The following is a 21,846-nucleotide window of genomic DNA, read 5'->3' as shown; positions in this document are numbered from 1 at the left end:
TACTTTCTTATAGAAATATCTGTGAATTATCTCTTTCCTTATATATATATATATATATATATATATATATATATATATATATATAATAGGAAGTGTGGTATTTGGCCTTCTGTTGAGAAGGAGGAGGTGGATATATATAATATCCTCATTCCAGAGAGGAAGAGCAGGTGTCTGCTGAGCTAGACCTGCCACCTCCTCCTTCTCAACAGAAGCCCAAATACCACACTTCTTATTACAGCTCAGTGGAGCATCACAATGATTTTGGAGCTGACATTTTAATATAAAATTATTATGTAGTGTTCTTTTAACAGGTTGGGTCTGCTCACATAACTTGTTTTTATGTCAGTAACTCGAATGTCTATTTAATTGTGAAAAAAATATAATGTTTTGTAATTCATTATTATTATTATTATTATTATTATTATTATTATCATTATTATTATTATTATATTATTATTATTATTATTACTACCCTCTAGTGGCTGCTCCGTAATTTGGCGCCGCCCATCCTGTGAAGTCATTGGCTTGTCTCGGACAGAGCGGATGTGTTTGCATGAGTGTAGAGATTATTTATGTGTTTACGTGTTTATTTCTGAGTTAGTTGTTTAGGATGGACCCAGAGGACGTGGAGAAACAGGGAAGGAGCAGGAGAAGAAAAAGAGAGGAGAACCAAGAGGGAGAGAGAGGAAAGATTAAAAAAATCGACACGGAGTGAGTTCAAAATTAATTAAGCGGAAAATAAACGTCATGAACACGTCATTAACACGTTGTTAAAGACGATTAAAGCGTGTACACTTCACTAAAAGACGAGAAATATAAAGAAATATGAAACCCTTAAGCGAATTTTCGTTCTTACTGGCATAGTTCCGTTCCACCTTAAAGGTACCAGAATTAACTGTGACTGTCAAAGATGGTCTCCGTGCACTGCACCATTTAAGGTGGAATTTGACGATTAAGAAAAGAGGCCATTTCCAGCTTGACGTAAAGTTATAATTAGCAGTTTAACTTCTTATTTACCCCAGATACAGCAATCTCAACAAAAAAAGCTGCAGTTTTTGTGAGGGAAAGGTTTGCAATTTGTGTGATTAGTTTATTATTTCGTGGCCACAATTTGTTTAGGGCCGCACTTACTTAAGTTTTAAGGAGTGTTTCAGCCAATTCTGACATAGCTCATTTACATATCCAAACTACAACATTAAAATGACTTTAAATCACAAAGCTCTACTGAAGTTCTGCAATTACAGACTGTAATCCATATGTTGCCCTGCATACATTACAAACGATATAAAATGGAAAATTTAAAAGAAAAGTGAATGTGAGCTGCTTGTATTTAAAGGAATGAATATGAAGACAGCTTTGAGTGTGTCTCATTGTGTCATAGGTCTTGTTTAGACGACTCTGCGAATGTGAGTGTTCATGAAGTCATCACCTTTGAACCATCTACACTTCCAGGTATCTCTCTCTCTCAGACACACACACACACACTGTTTCAACAGTAACAACAGCGTAATACCCAGTGCGACAAAAACATTACACCAGTCAAATCAAGTGGACTTTAATTCTCATTTCTACTATATACAGTGTGTACATTACACAGCGAAAAGACCAGAAACATGGTGCTACAGTGTGTGTAGAGTGTGTATGTGTTGCCCTGAGAAGGACTGGCATCCTATCCAGGGTGTGTTCCCGCCTTGGGCCTAGTGATTCTGGGTAGGCTCCGGACCTACCAACGCCCTGAACTGGATAAGCGCTCACAGTGAGAGCTGCAGGAAATTGCCAGCGAAGTGTGAATACGAAGTAAAGCGAGCCTGCAGCTTCCCTCCCTCGTGTAGAAGCTTTTAAGTGTTGGTTTTGAACCCTCTGGACTTGGGATATTCTGTAAAATTTGAAGGGAATGTTCAGCCAGTGCAGATACAAGTGTCTTTTTTTTGTAAAACAAGATGTAGGAAAAAGTCGCAGAGTGTCACAACAAATCTCGCTGTCATGCTGCAGGTACAGCATGGAAAAAAGCAAAACATTTTGTTTGTTAAGAAACCTTTTTTGGAATATTTATTTTGAAACATTTTTCTATTTACAACAAAATGAAAATAAAATTAAATAAGTAAATAAACAGCAAAGTGAAAGAATAACATTTTAAAATACAAAGATTTTAAAATGGGGCAGCCTTGGCCTGGTGGTGAGGGAACTGGGTGTTTAACCAGAAGGCTGTCCTTGAGCAAGACTAACCCCCAACTGCTCCCCGGGCGCCGTAGCTAGGGCTGCCCACCGCTCTGGGCACTTCTCACTGCCCCCTAGTGTTCACTAGTGTGTGTAAATGTGTGTTCCACTGCACCGATTGGGTTAGATGCAGAGAACAATTCCTCTCTGTGTAGCACAGTGGCTGATAAAATTATTCTGATTCTAATTTGTTGAGGACAGCTGTAAATCAGTTTGTGACAGTGACCTGTCTGTTCCTTGCCAGACTGAGCAAGTTGGAAAAAAGTTAATGTTGATTAACTGGTTTTGTTTGTCAAAGTCTCGCAGTTTTGTGTCTACAGCATATTTAAATATAAATATCCCCTGACGCCATGTGGTCATTCTTGCAGGGGGCGTCACTGACACACAGGTTTTAGTTCTGTGTTAATTTCTCAATGGACCACTGCTGTGAATCACCAGCTTACTAACTAACACTGCTGTGAAGAATTATGGAGCATTATTGTTTACTCTCCCGTTTTTATCCCAAGCACATCACTATGACCCGGACACCACGGAGCCCATCAGCTCCAGCCTGAAGTCTCTGGACGAGCTGCTGTCATGGAAGCGCAGTGAGGCAAACCCCTTTAACTTAGCCAGTGTGCCACTGTCCAACAGAGAGCCGCAGTTCAGCGACAGCAGGAGGAGGACTCTCATCTGCCATGACATGATGGGAGGATACCTGGAGGACAGGTACACTCCTCACTGACCAACAGCCTCCCAGAGCAGCTGTTGTCTAATGATTAAGTAAGAGGGCTTAGGACTGAAAGGTTGTTGGTTCGACCAACAGGAAAATTAGGGGCTGTGGCAGTAAAGGAACAGCTCTGTCCTCCACCAGACATTTCCAGATTTGCGATATTTCTTGTAGTTCAAAAGCTTTCAACACAGACATTTCCAAGCTCTTGTTGCAGGCTCAACCAGACCCTAAATACTCAGTGCTTCTGAACAATGCGACAGGAAATGGTGTCCCCATCCATGCTGACTGAAGATGGCCCTGAGCATTTAGGGTCTGGTTGAGTCTGTAACAAGCCTGTAATGAACAACAAAAGTTTTGAGATATTGCAAACCAGACTGATTTCTGAGTCAAATCTGGTGTGCTTTGATATGCTACATGACCCTCTTCCCATTGGGAAAAACTTGCCCTTGATCCAAGATGGCGGTTTTCAAGCTGTAGGCCATGTTCTGGACACAACAGAAAAGATAGGCCCCTCCCCTCTTACTCACTGGGGTATTCAGATCTGTCGTTTACCATTTCGTTTCTGAAATAAAAGGGTGTCTTGTGACTTTTGACTCATGCTGTAAATTAAAAATACAATATGCTTCATTATTTGAATGTTCAATTAAAATGTTCAGATACATTCTCAGAAAAAATACTCTGCCATTTTTGGAAGAAAGATGTTTAAAGATCTCAGCTCTTGGATCTGTGTATTTCCAGATCACGAGTTCTGCTGTGTGTGTGTGTGTTTGTGGTTTGAATGTTTATTCCTGGTTCCTGTGCTGTGTGCTAACGTCAGTGTGTTCTGTTCTGAGGTTTATTCAAGGCACAGAGGTAGGAGCTCCCTATGTCTTTTATCACTGGCAGTACATCGACATCTTTAACTACTTCTCTCACCACATGGTCACCATCCCTCCGGCCATGTGGACCAACACAGCGCATAAACACGGAGTCCTCTCACTGGGTAAGAGCTCATTTTTAGTTCACAAATCCTGTTTCTCATTCTAAGAACTCATAAACTCTCTGTGTAGTTATTTGTAGTGTTCATATTCTCCATACAGCCATTTTGACAGAGTGGAATATAGTACAGAAAAAATAGGGGGCAAAATAATGCTCTCTAATGTTCATAAGAGCCACACGGTCACTCTATAGATTCTTTATAAAATGTTTTGTTGTTTTATAATAACATTGTCCACATATTAATTCTGAAAATTGCAGTACACTGAGAATTGTAGGGGGCCATAAAATTTTGGTTTTGTTTTTAGGAAGGCTGCATTTATACTTCCTGACAGCCATGTCAGGACAATGTTTATTGAGTAAAGCCAGGCTTTACAGTTAATTTTTGTGACTTCACTGCCATGATGAGTGGACATATTTCACATTCTGATTCCATTAAAGAAACACAGCTTTAAAATAATTGTGATGCTCTACTGAGCTGTAATTGGGATAATAGAGCCTATGTCGATGCTACTTTGGATTCAGCACTGCAGGAACTTCATTATGTGAGTTTTGGAGGATAGTAGGTGACCCCCACAATTTGTAGAGGTGGAAGAGGTGGAAGAATTTGAGGGACAGATACGCTCGCCTCTGATAAACTTATAAGGAGTGTGGGAAAGTGCCAGCCTTGTAGTTTATTCTGGCACCATGAACTATACTCTGTCCAAAATAATGCTCTACTTTCTTCATAGTGCACTATATAAAACATTATAAAGAAATTATACTGCACAAAGACAGTGCACTAAAAGGAGAGCTCAAGATTAAATTGTATTAAAATGGTTTTATTATTCAAAACACAGTGAACGTTTTGGGGTAGAAGCTCTTATTTTATTATTTCATTGTGTACTACATTGTGCACTACAAAGGGTGGAGGAGGATATTGGATATTTAGTCCTAGTGATGTGGTGTTGTAATTGCAGAGTGACACAGATACTTGTATAAACTCTCACAACGACATAGAGCACTTGAGCAGGCCTCAACGCAGCTCTGTGTTGATTTAGTGACGAAGCATAAATCTTCTATTAAGTCTTCATTCCAAGAGGAACAGCAGGGTAATGGACCACCTCTGAACATGACTCCACCTTACAGACCTAGCTCTTGGCTGCAGATTTGGACCCTTCGTACTGCCTGGAAATGTTTACATGCCTCATATCCAGTCAGCAATGAAAAACTAGAAAGTTGAATTATATAACGTTATATGAATATAACAGTAATGCTATATACCTGCTGTGTACCAGAATGTTTAACACTCTCAGTAATATGTAATAACTGTCAGTAACTTTCCCATTTTCGTATTCTTGCGTTGTTCTGAAAATAGTTTCGGGGAATATCTGTGGAAACGTGCACTCAGAGGCTAAATACGGTACACAGCAGGGCCCAATCTCCTATTTTATCCAATGCTAGTGAGATCTGCCTGGTAAAACACAGAGATAGGTATTAAACTTTATCGGATGAGCACTGAAATTAGTTGGTAATTCAAACTGTGATTTTTGAGTATGTCGGGGGTAAATACAGTCATAATCAATTCAGACTACAGAGGAGCCCCCTGTAAAAGAGAGAATTACCTGAGGACCCTGTGGAAATTGAATTCCGTCTGGATAGGGCTTAAGGGTGTGTTTAGTCAGGAGTTTGTGGAAACCCAGGCACGGCTGTTTTTTTTTAGAGCTGTGTCACTGAGGAACACAACCAAAAAACGCCTTAAAGCTGGATTGTTTTAATTTGTTTTGGTTGGAACAGAAATGAAATGACCTGCTAACAGAAACCGACAGTAGTGAGAATGTGGAAATGTGAAACTGCGGAATTCTTACAGAATAAGGACAGTGTCTTCCCTCTCTCTCAGGGACGTTCATCACAGAGTGGATGGATGGAGGGAAGATATGCGAGGTGTTCTTGGCGGAGGAGGAGGTGTATCGCTCTGTTGGTGATAAACTGGCGCAGATTGCTCACTGCCACGGCTTCGACGGCTGGCTCATCAACATTGAGAATATGCTAAGCGTGAGTCGACAGCTTAAACAAGAAAAACAAAATAACTTAACAGAGACTTTCAGTGAGAGGCTCAGAACAGACCAGGATTTATTTATTTTAGACCATCTTCATCATCATAAAACACACAATTAAAGAGGGGAGGAGTTATTTCATGATTCATATTCATATTCATAGAACTGCACATTCTTAATGAAGGAATATGAAGGTGTAGAGTTACAGCTAAGACATGTAAAGGGGTTAGGGGACTTTTATAGTTGGAATAACGTCTAAATCTGAGGCGTTTATAGTGGGGGTTAAGGGCTAAGACAGAAGATGGGATCAAAATAAATGTAAAAATGTGGTTGAGGTCTTCGTTTGTGCAGGAGAAAGCAGTGAAGAACATGGCTCTGTTTCTGAGGTATTTAACAGATCAGCTTCATGAGAGAGTCCCGGGGAGTCAGGTGATCTGGTACGACAGTGTACTGGAGAACGGGGCGCTCAAATGGCAGAACGAACTCAATGAGAGCAACCGGTACACACACACACGCACACACCTAAGAAAAATGATACCTGAGAAATGCCTGAGTACGCAACTCCTTATATGGACATCCAGCCACACCCACAACTCCTTATATGGAGAGCTCATGACATGCTTCTCTTTGCACACAGACTAATAAGCATACATTTTTCTAGATGTTGTTGTTTTTGTCTGAATGAATGTTTGCTGCTTTTCAGAGTGTTCTTCGATGCATGTGACGGAATTTTCACTAACTATAACTGGACAGAGAGCAGTCTGGAGGGAATGGCCACGTATTCAGTGGCTCAGGGACGTCTGGCTGATATTTACATCGGGATTGATGTTTTTGCGAGAGGAGAAGTGGTGGGAGGGAAGTTTGAAACCAACAAGGTGAGGATCCTGAAATACTGATGGAATTAGAATGAAGATTTTGTAGAAAACAATCAGAGGAAGGTTTGTCTCTCCCTCTCTCTCCCTCTCCCTACCTCCCTCTCCCTCCCTCTTCCTCTCCCCCTCTCCCCCTCTCCCTCTCTCTCCCTCGCCCCCCCCCCCCCCCCCCCCCTCTCTCTCTCTCTCAGGCTCTTCAGCTGGTGCGTAAACATGGCTTTTCCACTGCGATCTTTGCTCCTGGCTGGGTTTATGAGTGCCACGATAAAGCAGACTTCCGCAACGTGCAGGACAAGTGAGTCCTCCACAATCACACCTTCATATTATACCTGCCTTACACCCCAGTTACAGATGTTCCCAATAGCTGGGCCATGGCCATGACAATAATCTCACTCCAGAGACACTGCGCTGAAAATTCTGAGCGCAAATTCTGAAAGGTTCTGCACAGGGCACAAATCTAACATCTATTTATTTTTGTACCCTTAAATCTCTTATTTTAATCTTTTTATCTTATTGATTATCTTATGTTGATTTCTTTTTCCTGGAGGGGTGCAGCCATCAAAGCATTTTACTGCTAGTTGTACCATAAGTACACCATCAGTACACACAGTATATCATATATCATGTATCAGCAGCAGGTAGTGTCTCTGTCACAGCTCCAGGAACCTGGAGGTTGTGGGTTCGAGTCCTGCTCCGGATGCTCCGGTTCCCTCCCACGCTCCAAAAACACACGTTGGTAGGTTGATTGGAGACTAAAAAGTGTCCGTAGGTGTGAGTGTGTGTCGCTCTGTGAAGGACTGGTGCACCCTCCAGAATGTGTTCTGGCCTTGCGCTCAGTGATTCTGGGTAGGATCTGGAGCCACCACCGCCCTGAACTGGATATGGGTTACAGACAATGAATGACTGAATGAATGTGACAAATAAACTTTGATCTGATCTGGTTTGGTTTGGCGGCACGGTGGCGCAGCAGGTAGTGTCTCTGTCACACAGCTCCAGGGGCCTGGAGGTTGTGGGTTCGATTCCCGCTCCGGGTGACTGCCTGTGAGGAGTTGGTGTGTTCTCCCCATGTCCGCGTGGGTTTCCTATGGGTGCTCTGGTTTCCTCCCACAGTCCAAAAACACACACTGGTAGGTGGATTGGCGACTCAAAAAGTGTCCGTAGGTGTGAGTATGTGAGTGAATGTGTGTGTGTGTCTGTGTTGCCCTGTGAAGGACTGTCACCCCCTCCAGGGTGTATTCCCACCTTGCGCCCAATGATTCCAGGTAGGCTCTGGACCCCCCGCGACCCTGAACTGGATAAGCGGTTACAGATAATGAATGAATGAATGAATGGTTTGGTTTGACATGTATTTGGTCTACTCTCTACTCAGGTTTTGGCTGCTGTTGGAGGATCAGCTGTATGTCCATCGTCCTGTATCTTCTCTGCCTTTCATCTCCTCATTCTGTCAGGGGTTTGGGAAGAGCACATACTGGAGAGGCCAGGTACACCCTCCTTCATCTTCATCACGTTTAACCTCTCACACAGAGCTTGTTTCTGCAGCCTCTCTGCAACATTGGGGCAGAAATGACCCATTAACCAATTAAAGGTAATCAATCCTTCCTGGTGAAGCTCATATTTCTCTCTGAAAGCTCAGATTTTAAACAGGAACAGCTCCACCAAAGATAAACAACTGTTTATTTTATCATCCATTCATTCATTGTCTGTAACGCATATCCAGTTCAGGACCGGAGGCTACCTGGAATCACTGGGCACAAGGCAGGAACACACCCTGGAGGGGGCGCCAGTCTTCACAGGGCGACACTCACTCACACATTCACTCACACACTCACACCTTACGGACAATTTTGAGTCTCCAATCCACCTACCAATGTGTGTTTTTGGAGCATGGGAGGACAACGGAGCACCTGGAGGAAACCCACGCGGACACGGAGAGAACACATCACACTACTCACAGAGAGTCACCTGGAGCGGGACTCGTACTCACAACCTCCAGGCCCCTAATACACTAATACACATACACATACACTAATGTGATCATTGTTGTCTCCTGGGTGCCCTATTTCCTAGTTTGATTAGTTTATGCAAACTGTAGTGTGTATGTATTTATGTTGTGTGTGTTATGTGTGTGTAATGTGTGTAGGTAGAGCAGGAGAGGAGCTGGTTTAATCTGAGTGCCCAGGAGCTCCAGCCGATGTATTTTAATAAGAGTTTAGAGGATGGAGGTTGGTGGAGGACTCGCGGATGTTCGGAGGACGTTTGGACTGGGGGCAGCTCTCTGCTGCTGGAGGGAAAACTACCCAAATCAGTCACTAAAGTCTTAGCGAGGTAAACACTCCTTTACGATGAGTTTGGCATAAGAACCTAATGCGATTTCTCCTGTATGTCTTCTGAATTGAAGGGTATTCACCAGGAGACTTTACTGTAGATGTTGGAACATTGCTGTGAGGATCTGTTGGCATTCATCCACATCTTCATCACAGCAATATGATGCTGGGGGGGATTTATACTCCGTGGTATTGAGCATGGTGAGGTTAGGCTTATGTGCAGCTGCTCCAGTGTGTCCTTTTTCATTGCATGCTTTTCTAAGGGTGATTATACACACAGTGTCCACACTGGAAGAAGCTTAAACAACTGAACGCTCTCATTAGAAGGGGTGCCCACAACCTAGTGGACATAGTGTATCTCTAGTGCTAAAAGCACCAGCTTTTATTCTGTATTTTGGCTGTTCAATGCATCTCATTCCCTCCTGTTTATTCTGCAGGATATTTTCTGTCCAGATTCCTCTGGCCTCGAGGACATTTATCTCTTTGGTCTATAAGCCGTCAGTGGGAGTGAAGGTGTCTCTGGAGCTGAAAACCAAGGATGCTGGACTCTGCACCCTCACAGGAACAGAGGAAATACCCAGTGAGTTCATTACGAGTCTCTGCAGATAAAGACCTGGCCTGTGTCTGAATAGAGTCCCATAAAAATGGGGTATACAAACACACACACCCCTCTTTTTTGAAAAAGGTGTAAATTACTTTAAAGGTGACATTCATGATTTTAATCTAAAACACTGTGTATAAAACTGAGTGTATCCCCTCTCCATGTGCTGCTCTGCAGTCGGTTCTCTCTCTCTCTTTCTCTCTCTCTCTCTGTGTGCTCATGGCAGAGAAATGCCATCTGGAGGTTTTTAGCCAACGGAGAGACTCCAAACGCTGAAAAGCACCAACCGAGATGAGCATGTTGCTCTATTCCTGCTCCATAGGGGGGTAACACTGATTATTTTTGCTGTTCCGGATCACTTAAGGTGGAAATGTCTCCAAACACGGCTAATTTCATTAGCAACAGTGCTACAAAACTCAACAACTCGAGTTACACATCACTTTCTAAACATAAACAACACAGAAAAATTGCATTTCCCAACAATCGTAGATGTCCGCTTTAAAAGAAAAGATGTGTCTTTGGCTCCAGTACTGAGTGTGTGTGTGTGTGTGTGTGTGTGTGTGTGTGTTTCTGCGGATCTTTTCAGCCAGTAGTGTGTTTCCAGTGGTGTTAAAGGAGGACCATGTGTTAGTGAAGCAGTTTATTCAGAGCTGTGGTCAGTGGAGTACAGACGGCTGGACGATCAGGTGAGCACTTTTTCTCACTGCTCTTTTCACAAATAAACTCCAGGAAATGTTCCGCATTGTTCGGGCATGGGGCGTGCCGAATGCAGGGCGTGAAAAAGCGAGTGTTTACAAAGTGAAATGATGAGAGGTGAAGCTGCAGTTGGACACACAGTGACTCTCAGGTTTTGCGATGGTGTAAATCCATTAATCTACACAAGAGGAGTTCCTCTAATCCAAACTCTAATCAGGGCATAACTCAACAGGATTTATATTAGAACTAACCTCTAAATTACAGAGTTCTGTTCTCTGTGTTTATCACATGCTCATTACACCACACAAGCTGTAATATGAGTTATGTTTAATAATATGGTGCTTTCAAATAAAGAATGAAATTCTGTGATTAAGTTTTAATAAAATAAAATTAATATCAAGAATTAAACCATAATGTAGTTATTATAGAGAGATCAGTAACTTTTAATATCAATTATTTATTCATAAGTAATGCCGGCTTATTCAAAATAAAGTTATAGCTACATCAGTATAGCCATTTTTATGTATATTGAGGTAGAAATGTAAACAGTATTTAGTAAAACAGTGATTTGGTAAAAAAATGGTTTGTATTAATATTGTGTACATGTGTGCGTCTATGTGTTTGGGTCTGTTTCTACCTGTATGTGTGTGTGTTTGTGTAGGTGTTTCTTGTTGGAGCTGAACGGCTGTGCTCTGAGTGAGGTGTGTGTGTGTGTGACCCGGGACAAGGAGGAGCAGGATGTGGATTTTAGCTGCAGGATCGGAGAGTTTATGGTAATCAATACTACTGTAATACACACACACATTGTTCGTTAATGGAGTAAATACTCAGATTAATCAGATTATACTTACTTATACTAACCCTAACCCTGCAGATTATAATCAGTTATAATAAGTATCTTAAACTCTAAAAATCTCCTCAGGGGCTGTATCAGCTGCTGCCCACTGGCTCCTCCTGTGCGTTTGGGGGCAGTGTTTCTCACTCCTGGTCCTGGAGGCCTTCGTCTGCATGCTGTAGTTTTCTCATCACTCCATCACCCTGACTTCACCTTCACAGGGGGCTGTAATCAGTTGTACCAGGTGTGTTGGGAGCAGGGGAATCTCTAATACCTGCAGGACGTCGGCCCCCAGCACCAGGCCTGAGAAACACCGGTTTGCACTTCAGTGACAGTTTTTTTTTTGAGTGATACTGATGATCTGGTTACAGCACCCCCTGTCGAGGGTGAGGATGGTATATCAGGCAGTGAGTGAACACGTGCCCAGGATTTGTGGGGGTTCCAGTGCTGTGTCTGAAACTGTGTCCTATTCCCTGGGTAGTGCACTATTTTTGTGGTTCCTTTTTGAAATAGTGTCCAAAAAACACAGTGGACAATTTTCTGTGCCCTCAATCCCACAATGCACCGCAAAATGTGGTGTACACCCCATGTACACAAGTAGGCAGCAGATTACTTTGTTTGGTACAAACCCATGAGGTAATGTCCAAAATCGTTGACTACCCTCCTGAACTCAGTTCCCTACAACAGTGCACTGTTGGTGAGTAATTTTGGGAACATTGAGTAGGGAGACAATTTGGGCACAGGGCAGGTGTGCCAAACAAACCAAAAGGACATTTCCACCAGCTTTCCAGATTTCAAGAAGTAAACAGAGTCGTCTTTGTGTGGGTGTAACGTGGCCGTTCTAAACTCTGAATGCTGGCCTGTGGAGTGAAGTGCCCCTGAGATTCTTCCATTCAGAAAATCAAAACACATTGTTTAAGCAGAAAAACACTCACACATCTTAAATAGCAACCTCAGGTGGAGATGGTAAGTTTTTTAATTAAAATTTTTTTTTGTGTCTGTGTGTAGGTGCTGGATGCTGAGAGTTTGTTATCCCCCCCCGTCCCTGTGCGGAGTGTGTGTGTGGATGATGTTGTGTGGCATAGAACAGCGGGAGGAGGAGACACAGGTTCAGACGGTTCTCTAAAGATGTTTCTGAATGCTACACTCCGGTGGAGTTATCCCCCTCTGAGGGTCCGGTTCTGGCGTGTGTACTGGCGTCGGCTGCGTGGACCAGACCCCAGGGTTCCCCCTGGTTCTCTGGTTCTGATTGGACGCTCATTCTCTACACTGTACCGGGTTACAGAGCTGGAGATAGCGGACCCATCAGGACTAATGGAGCTGCTGCTGGAACCAGTCACTAGAGAGGGGTTCACTCTGGCTCAGAGCTACTGGGGCAGGGTTACACTAAGTTATACACACTGATATACAGTACACACTCACGATAAATGCTCAGCTACACAAACAGTCCCGAGTTTCATCATGATATTAATAAAGGCTGAAAATCTGTTTAATCAGTGTAAGTATTGTAATCAATTTTATCCACTTATTTTCTAAACAAAAAAAAAAATTCTCAGATTATTTTTTACTTGTGAAAAACATATATACATACATATATATATATATATATTTTTAATTTTTTTTTTATCTGAACTCCAACACTGCATACATTCTAAATAAGAATCTGATTCCCTCTTCATCCCAATGTTAAGTGTTAAGTGTCACCTGAATTGAATAGGTGCAGGCAAAGAGTATTTCATTATTTACAAATATTCTACATTCCACCTCTCGTCTGAGTCTGTCCAACCACAGCACTGGACCTGCGTTCATGTGAGAGCACAAAGAGGTTGAATGCAGCAAATCATACAATGTGCCAGGAGAAATAAGAGCACTGAATAAAAATGGAGAAAATGAGAACTAAGGGAAAATCATTTAAAGGAAGAGGCGCTGGAAGTGGGTCTTCTGAACAGGGCTGTTTAGACAGGGGGAGAACACTGCTGTGGGGATCTGGCCAAATCAGGTCACAGGCTTTTCTTTAAGAAACAGAACTGTGTTCCACTGTTGGGGGGTGTTCTCTACACAATGTGATGACTTTAATGGAGCAGCATATGAAGTGGAATTCATTCAACAGGAAATTTATAAAAAAGCAAATTTATTGTGAATACACACTGACATTTTTAAAAACTAAAAGATTAATTTTGGTTAGGAGCATCATCAGAACAGTGAGGTGTGTGTGAGGTCAAATTAAAAACTCTTGATTTGGGTTTTGCTGATTGTCTGAAATGAAGGAGGTGTTTTTATTATTCCTGCAGAGTGACCATCTTCAGCATCCTCAGAGCCATTGGTCCCTGGTCAGATGGGATCTGAAACAAAACAGCAAGGCTTTTATCACTAAAGCGTAAAGATTAAGAATTCAGAAATCTCTTTGAATTTTTTGAGGCACAGCTCCTTATATCCCTCACTTATTCACTCCTTTCTTAAAGGAGACGTGTACGATCTTGGGGAAATTCTCTCTGGCTTGTTTACATTAAGGATTTCTGCATCTTTTAAAGTGGAACAGTGTGTTTGAGGGAGAATAACAACTGTATCGTGTTGGTGTCTGAAGTTTAACTCCTCTGTAAATGTTTATGCACTGTTTTAATTCTCACAGAAACTCGTGTAACTCGAGTTGTTTAGTTTTGTAGCACTGTCCCGAGTTTGGAAACATTTCCACCTTAAGTGAACCCAAACAATAATAAGTCAGTGTTACCCCACTATGGAGCAGGAATAGATCAACATCCTCATCTCAGTTGGTGCTTTTCAGCGTTTGGAGTCTGTCCGTTTTCTAAAAACCTCCAGATGAGAGAAAGCCTAGCATACCGGACCCAGACACTTTTTTAACCAATTTACAGCACAAACAGGTTTTATTTATCTATTTATGTTTTAATAATTGATAAATGAATGGGCATAGTTTAAAATGTCTTGGGATAGAGAGAGGTGTTCAGGATAAAGAGCCACAGTGCTGTGAGATTTCATTTGTCCAGTCAGCGGTTATAACTGCAGTGTTTACCATGTGTCCAGCCTTGAGGATCCAGTAGAAGGCGAAGTTTTTGTAGTTTTTGTAGAAGGCTCCAGTCTGTCCGGCAGATTCTGGGTCCTCCAGAGCGGTCCACTTCATCTTAGTGAACTTCTGCAGCCCATCCCACTTCAGCTTTTTCACCCACATCTCCTGACCTGTGAATAATTATAAAAGACAAACCCAATAAAGGTGCAATCTATAATTCTTCTATCCTCTTATGATTCTTTTACACATTATGAAAAAGGTTTCATAATGTGTAACCTTTAACCTAGTGATGTGGAATGTGTCAGTGATTCTGTACTGAACACTGCTTTAACACCCCCCCCACCCCCACCCCCAGTGCTAGTCCTGGCTTTGAGCTCATTCGTTTTAGAGTAAAGAGCAGATTTTGTTTAAATATATTTAGTTTATTCCCAAACTCGCATTTTCAGTTCAAACTGCCTTCAACTTATTCCAGTAAATTAATGCCAATAGTTGAGAAAAAAACCCATAATAAACTGTGTTAAAAACACAAAAGAAAAGCAAGGTGTGCTTGGAGGAGAACGCTAATATTTACTGAGAAGGCAGTTAAGCTCTCCAGGACCCCTGGCTACTGATGGCTGAGCCAGACTTATAGAGGAAGTGTATTCATCCACACATCTGGACTTGTGTTATGTGGCAGATGAGAAGTTACTAAAATGACAGAATTTCTCCAGAATTGTGAGAGATACACTTAAAGAGGTGGTGTCTCACCAATTGTGTCCACGATGAGGTCCAGCTGTCCGTTATAAACAGTCACGTTAACTCCAGTGGACAGAAGGTCATCCACAATGTCCACCACAGGCTTCATAAAGTCTCCAGCCATGCTGGAAAACACATCTTCAGCCTGGCCTGTGGGAGACACACACAGTTTGGTGGATACTCTTATCCAGAGAGATGCATATTTCCAGATGTAGCTGAGGGTGCCGTTACGTTACCTGAGCTGGGAATTGAACCCCACTCTGCATGTGTTGCCCACTACGCTGCACCAGGAATTTTAAAGGAACATTACATAGTATTTTTAACTTAAAATTTCAGCTTCAAAATCATTGTGATGCTCCCCTGGCCTGTAACAGGGAGAACAGAGAATCTGTTGTTGAGAATATATTCTGGGATTACCACTGCAAAAACTGCACTATGTCACTGTTGGTGGAGGGCTGGAAACCAGCACTTTCTCACCAACTGCCCCTTTGTGTGTGCTCAAAGCCCTTAAAAGGGCAACTTTCTAAACATGTTATCTCCAATTTTGATCATATTCTGGTTTAAACTGAAAGCCCCCCAGCAGCTCTGAGAAAAAACATTTGGTTGCTGACCCCTAGTGGCCTGGAGGTGTTAGAGGGTCTACAGCAACCTATTTTTAATAGCCGCCACCGTGAGGGCTACCCGCTCTGTGGAGGCTGAGCACAGACATTTTGAGCTGACGTTTACCTCCCCAGGTTACGTTCTGAGGAATGATGCCAAGCTTCTTCCTGATTGGTCCGTTCATCAGCTCTGCGAGGGACTGGCGGTGGAGGGGACGAACATGCCGGCGTTTCAGAGATGCTAGAAATAAAATAAAATAACATAAATTAGATTTATGAAAACAGGCAAGTAGAACATAAATACAAATAAACATCTAAATATTAATAATTATTATAAAATATTAAGATATATAAATAAATAAAACAAAGTATCATCTACAAAAATTAATTAATACTTAGGGTTTATGAAAATATACCTATAATCAAAATAAAAAAAAGGTACACTAAGCAAATACTAAATTTAAAAAATTAAATAAATTATATTACCTCTCTCCTGAAAGCATGACTGTTCCCCAAAGCTAGATATCTCAGTTCAGCAAGAAAACCTACGCACACAGTCAAGACTGCGCTAAGAGAAAAGAAGCAGTCCTACTGGACTATCCTCAATCCTGGGCTTAAGTTATCTGGTTAACTGAGAACTCCTGCTTTGTGGACCAGCCTCCAGAGTGTGTATGAAGTTTGTGTGTCGTCTCTTACACAGATAGTCATCGTGGTCTGAGCTGGACTTGAGGAGGTCGTCATCTTCCTGAGTGAGGATGTTGTAGAAGTTCACTCCATTTGTGTTCTGCAACACGACACGGTCAACACGGTTAGGAAACAGCCGTTACACTGACCCCTAGCGGCCTGGAGGTGTGATTTTGGACTATATTAAACATGGCACTCAGTGGCCACTTTATCAGAAACACCCAGTTTGTATTAAGTGTTCAGTGAAAGGTTCGGACCTGTTCTACGACGCCCTCTGTGACTGACCATAGCTGGGTGGCCTTTTGGTATTGACCCTGATCTATGGCCTGCTGGACGGATTTAGCCGCACTGGTCACTTCCATCAGCCCATAATCGTCCAGAAGGGACTAGAGGAAAAAATATAATAATTATAAAATTTAAAAAATAATTAAATTTAAAAATTAAAAACAACACATTAAAACATTTTACATTTTTTATAAATGTCAGATTTTTTTTTTTTTAAGTGCTCTGATCGGACTAAACTGGACAGAGTACTATTTTACAGACATCAAACCACAAAAGAATCCATTACAGATGAAATACAGAGGAATATAATTTAAACTCACAGTGCTATATAAATACGGTCCCCAGGTCATGACTGAGTCTGTGAGGGGAAGAAAAGAGGAACGGCTGGTTTGTTTACATAAAAGGAGATATTAAATTTAAATATCATTAAGAATTATTATAAAATACATGATCATCATTATTATTATTATGTTTATTAGTGTACAACTGCAGCGTATGCCTTGCCTCACAGCAGCTTCTAAATAAGATTTTTAAAATAAAGCTACACATCTAAGAAAAGAGTCAGAGTTCATTTCTAATCAGAATCCATCCTTTATCAGAACATTATCTCAGGAGGGGTTTATTATCACTGCTTCAGAAGAAATGGGCTCTATTACAAACCGAGAGGAGAAATCCAGGAGTCTCCCAGCGCCACCCCAGCAAAATTACACTTCACAGAGCCTTTCTGGACCGCCTGCGGACAAACAACACACACAAATTAATGATTACAATTTAATACAAAATACAAATATTTGTCAGAAAAATCAAAATGATAAGGTCAACATTAAGACAGCTGCACCACACTGCCCCCTCTGTCCTGTGTGTGATGTTGAGGTGCTGCTCTGTGATCGGCTCACACCACTGACTCTGGAGCATCAGCGTTTTATTTCAGAGCAGACTGAGCCAGAGTGAAGAACAGAGAGGTCCACTCTTCAGCTCCTGTGCTGAGAGACGCTGGACACTTGGAGAAGGAGCTTAAAGAGCTCAGAAAGCTCATGCTTTTGGACTTGTACATCAAAGTAACAGACCTTTACTTGAGGAAGAATTTCAGACTTTACAGAGATCCAGAACTATGTATTTGGGGGATGTTTTGAGGAAATGGACCCTGAGAGTTCCTCTTTCACAAGCCGTCAGCCGAGCATGTGGCTGTGGAAGACGCTTTCGTAAAGCTGACATTAATATGATCAAATATAGCAATATAATACATATTAAACAAGATAAGATCACTCTGTAGCTGCTGCACATGAGCCTAATGCCCACATGCCCAATGCAAAGCATCTACTAGAGGGGGAAATTAACTGTGGAACAATGGAACTGTGTTCTCTAGAGCAATGGAGTTCCTCTGGGATGAAATGAGTCAGGAGTGTGATCCAGAACTAATCACCAACACCAGCCCCTGACACTCTCTGATTCAATCAAGGCCTCACAGCTAGTACTGCAGTAAAGAGGAACAAACTCCAGGTTACTGACCTCCACAGCTTTTTAAAACTAGAATTGTGTGTTTTCTAAATGCATATTTTCCACACACTCAGAGTCACACACTCTGCCGCAATCCTGACGGAGATGTGAGATGCTACACCCAGTTTTATTTATAGCACTCTGCAAACATTTTAGACCTGAGCACATGACCTGTGTGGTCACTTATCGAAACAGAGTGCAGTGAATGTTAAAATAAAACACTAATATTATCATTTATTTACATAGTACTAAAATAAAAAACACATAAATCACTACTGACTGTTTTAAGTTTAACCAAACGTGTCTTTCTATGTGTAACATATTCATATCTTCACTGAACAACAACACTGGTGAGTGTGATCCAGAACTAATCACCAACACCAGCCTCTGACCCTCACTGATTCAATCAACCCCTCACATCTAGAGTAAAGTACAGGCTGTTACTGCAGTAAAGAGGAACAACCTCCAGGTTACTGAACAACAACACTGCATTTATGTTTTTTAAATTATTTTATCATTTAATTTCATCACATTCTCCTCAACTATAAAAAGGAGAAGAGCAGCAGTGTTTCTTTGGTCAATGTCCATAAGATTTTCTGCCTGGCTCAGGACCTGTGACAGCGATAGACCCCCATCCTTAGTCCCCTCCTACCTTTACGAGCTCCTGTGAAATCGCAGCAGCCATTTTTCCTCCGTATGATTCTGAAAATATGTAGAAAGGAAGACCCTGCGGGGGAAATAAAAAACACACCAGGTTTAATTACACACTCTAAAAAACCAATACTGATAACCAAACTGCAGCTTACATAGACCCCTGGAGTCTATGTGAATGATGTCCACATAAGGATTTATGGGTGTGTCAGAAATGTTATGTTTGAAAATTCCATTCATCTTCATATAGACATCCAGCTCAGACCCACAACCCCTTATATCTACATGTTGAGCGATCAAAAATTTTTTGCACCTGAAATTCAGGTTTTTTGTTGAAGAAGTGCTGCAGGAGCACCATCATATCCGCCGCTATCATGGCTACATCTTTGGTCAGGGCCTCTTCAGAGTCAGTGTAACTGTATCCTGTTCCCACAGGGTTATCCACAAACAGCACGCTCGCAGCATTCACCTGCAAAAACACATATACATCTGTTTAACACTCCTGATAGATTTAGGAGTTCAGCATGCTTGGAGGAGAGTCCTAACAGCTCATTCTCATAGTAGTCATTGATAGGGAAGAAGGTGGGCGAGTATGAGAGTGAGAGAGAGATTTGTGATCTTGTATACTCCTGTTTACAGATGGGTATGGCATTACTGGGATCTAACACCGAGCCAGCACCTAGGGGAGTTTTATTTAAAAAATAAGTAATCTTAGATTTTTTTTTTTTTTTTTTGGTACTTACCCAGGAGGTTTCCCTTGGTTTGAGTTCAGTGTCTAAAGGCCCAATCTCAGCAAAGTTTCCGAATCCACAGCTGGACCCTCCAGGACCTCCCTGATTTATATATATATATATTAAAAAATATATACAATTACAATAAGCTTTATTCATATTGCACTGTTCATATCGTCGCTGTACAATAAAAATCCTGTATCTCTGTGTTTGTGAATGTTCAGTTACCACATCATTTGAACACAGCAGCTGTCCTTCACACTGTGAACATTTCATGACGAATGACCGATAGTTTTGAATCATGTTTTATAAGCCACTCACCTGATTCAATACACAGCTTTAGAGGTAGACTGCCTTTTGAATCTTGTTTAAAAATAACTAATCTGGTTCAGATCAGTGGTACAGGTATATTACCTGCTCAACCTCACTTAGAAGTGACTCACCTGGAGCCACATGACAAGGGGCAGGTCTTTGAAGTTGGAGCCGCTGGAGTAATAAAGCCACCAGAACATATGAGCTCCATCCCGAACGTCCACATAACCCCAGTCCTCCTTCCCCTGGACCGGAACTGACCAGCCTTTTGGACAAGACATACCAGCAACAGTGATTTTATCACCCTGGCTTTACCTGCAGAGATTCCTCTACTGTAAACACACCTGAGTCCACTAATCTGTGCATTAACTAACCTTTCCTCGGGTAAAAAGAGAATCAAGTAATGTAGTGCGGCAATGTGGGTCCAGGGGAAAAAACTACTTAAATCTTTCTCTGTAGTAAATTTTTCCCCAGTAGTTTTTCCCTTGGACTTGGTTAGTTTAACTTTGATCTTTTAATTAAGAGCATGTTCCAAATTTTAAAACAGCTTCAGTTACTATGTTGACAGATTATGTACGAAGGCGTCCTTGTGGAGTACTTTGGGAAAAGTTTTAGAATGGTTTTACTCATATAAGTTGTTTTTCATTGCCGATTTGACAATAATATTGTAACACTGCACTTTAGTAGCTCATAACAGTATAAAGTTCAACATAAAGTTCCTTTGTTCTCTTTCATTTTCGCTATTCCCACCTTAAATGGTGCGCAGTTCCATTGGTGTACAACAAAGTGCCATAATATAACTTCACCCCATTTAAGGTGAAACGGACAGTTAAATACATAGCCAGAGAATATAAATAAGCAGCTTCTTTTTTAATTGCATGGTTTAAATAGAGTGCAAATTTCAATAGTTCAATTTAAATGCCGTTTTAATTCAGAATTACACCACAAAAAATACTTAAAACAGAATTCCCTATTCAATGCCGAGAAAAAACATGACTGAAATAAAACTTTTAAATTGTCTTACCTCTGCTGATGTTAAAAACGATCAAAAGAGCTGCAAACCATCTCAGTGCCATCTTAAAATTAGCGTAAATCTCTGAAAAACACGCCGCATAAAAACTACATCATCACATGACTTTAATCAGCTGATGCACCTTAAAACACTGTGGTGCAAAGAGTCAGGCAAAATAAAAGTCCTAATATACTTCACTTCTTTTACATACAGCATATGATGGCTCATGGTCTTAAGCAAAAAAAAAAAATAAAAAATAAGTAAGTGAATAAATAAATAAATAAATACATTTAGATGCTTAAAATAAAATTTTGTACAAATTATCGGAACACAAACTTGTCTTTTTATAAGGTGTGGCCACAATTTAATATAATGAGGTCATGAATTAACATTTCAAGGCCACGGGTTATTCTGTGCCATTCAAGTGAATGTCTGGAGCCTCTAAAATGACATGACAGTTATCTGACATGGAAATAATTTAATTTTTGTGGCCACAAACTTATATATGGAGTTTTTTTATTGTAAAATGAATCTGATATGTCTATTATAAGTTTGTGTTGTACACAATTCTGGATTGTTGAAGACATATTTTAAATGTTGGATAAAAAAATTTAAACATGCCTTCTTTCAGAAACGCAGAATGGTCTCTGCAAGTGGCTTAGGGATTCAAAGTAGTAGCTAGGCTGTTAGTAAAATGGTTCCCAGGTGACTGCTAAGGTATCACTAAAGTTGGTGTTATGGTGTTGCTCTGGTGTTTTTGGTGGATATTACGGCGGGTGCTGCCGGTGAACGGTTGGTTCTATGGTATCTCACGTGGTTCCTTATGTTTTTTTATTTGGTTGCTAGGTGTTCCAAGTATTTGCTATTATATTTCAGAAGTGTACTGAATAAAGGTCAAAGTGTAAAGTTACATGAACGTCACCCATCTTTAAGGTATTAGGGGACTTTTGTCATGGAAAATAACTTCTAAAATCACTAACACAGTAGTGTATTTGTGTGTTTTCACGGTGCTTTTCCAGGCCACTAGGGGGCGGTGAAGGTGATTAATTC

The 21,846-nt window shown here is 41.2% G+C and overlaps 2 protein-coding genes across 3 annotated transcripts; one reads left to right on the top strand and one right to left on the bottom strand.

Annotated features, from left to right (window-relative positions):
• The first annotated feature begins 520 nt into the window (after positions 1-520).
• engase (endo-beta-N-acetylglucosaminidase) lies at positions 521-12,783 on the top strand. Its single transcript, XM_066642525.1, has 14 exons — positions 521-711; positions 1,382-1,452; positions 2,724-2,925; positions 3,763-3,911; positions 5,784-5,938; positions 6,292-6,440; positions 6,644-6,815; positions 7,004-7,107; positions 8,182-8,293; positions 8,953-9,137; positions 9,574-9,716; positions 10,324-10,423; positions 11,095-11,206; positions 12,277-12,783. The coding sequence occupies exons 1-14, from the start codon at positions 611-613 to the stop codon at positions 12,670-12,672; spliced, it is 2,151 nt and encodes a 716-aa protein (XP_066498622.1). The 5' UTR covers positions 521-610; the 3' UTR covers positions 12,673-12,783.
• Positions 12,784-12,949: 166 nt separating this feature from the next.
• scpep1 (serine carboxypeptidase 1) lies at positions 12,950-20,935 on the bottom strand. 2 transcript variants are annotated; one of them, XM_066642367.1, is made up of 13 exons: positions 20,809-20,935; positions 19,916-20,049; positions 19,485-19,574; positions 19,055-19,210; positions 18,743-18,817; positions 17,254-17,326; positions 16,914-16,951; positions 16,566-16,694; positions 16,321-16,408; positions 15,752-15,865; positions 15,038-15,175; positions 14,297-14,460; positions 12,954-13,610 (listed from the first exon to the last, which is right to left on the bottom strand). In XM_066642367.1, the coding sequence occupies exons 1-13, from the start codon at positions 20,858-20,860 to the stop codon at positions 13,548-13,550; spliced, it is 1,314 nt and encodes a 437-aa protein (XP_066498464.1). In that variant the 5' UTR covers positions 20,861-20,935; the 3' UTR covers positions 12,954-13,547. The 2 variants fall into 2 exon arrangements, with proteins under 2 accessions (XP_066498465.1, XP_066498464.1); XM_066642368.1 differs by lacking the exon at positions 19,485-19,574 and having other exon boundaries at positions 12,950-13,610.
• Between the last annotated feature and the right edge of the window lie 911 nt (positions 20,936-21,846).

The sequence above is a fragment of the Hoplias malabaricus genome, chromosome 13 (assembly GCF_029633855.1).
Source record: "Hoplias malabaricus isolate fHopMal1 chromosome 13, fHopMal1.hap1, whole genome shotgun sequence".
In the NCBI taxonomy this organism is placed as follows: Eukaryota; Metazoa; Chordata; class Actinopteri; order Characiformes; family Erythrinidae; genus Hoplias; species Hoplias malabaricus.
The sequence above is the reverse complement of the archived record's forward strand: the minus strand, read 5'-3'. Positions and strand labels throughout refer to the sequence as shown.

Excerpts from the sequence above, each read along its gene's own strand:
- engase (XM_066642525.1), top strand. The coding sequence starts at position 611 with ATGGACCCAGAGGACGTGGAGAAACAGGGAAGGAGCAGGAGAAGAAAA. Across the intron at positions 3,912-5,783 it reads ACACGGAGTCCTCTCACTGG|GGACGTTCATCACAGAGTGG; the intron begins GTAAGAGCTCAT and ends CCTCTCTCTCAG. Across the intron at positions 6,441-6,643 it reads GAACTCAATGAGAGCAACCG|AGTGTTCTTCGATGCATGTG; the intron begins GTACACACACAC and ends GCTGCTTTTCAG.
- scpep1 (XM_066642367.1), bottom strand. The coding sequence starts at position 20,860 with ATGGCACTGAGATGGTTTGCAGCTCTTTTGATCGTTTTTAACATCAGC. Across the intron at positions 19,575-19,915 it reads CCCTTGTCATGTGGCTCCAG|GGAGGTCCTGGAGGGTCCAG; the intron begins GTGAGTCACTTC and ends TATATAAATCAG. Across the intron at positions 16,409-16,565 it reads CAGAGGGCGTCGTAGAACAG|AACACAAATGGAGTGAACTT; the intron begins GTCCGAACCTTT and ends GTCGTGTTGCAG.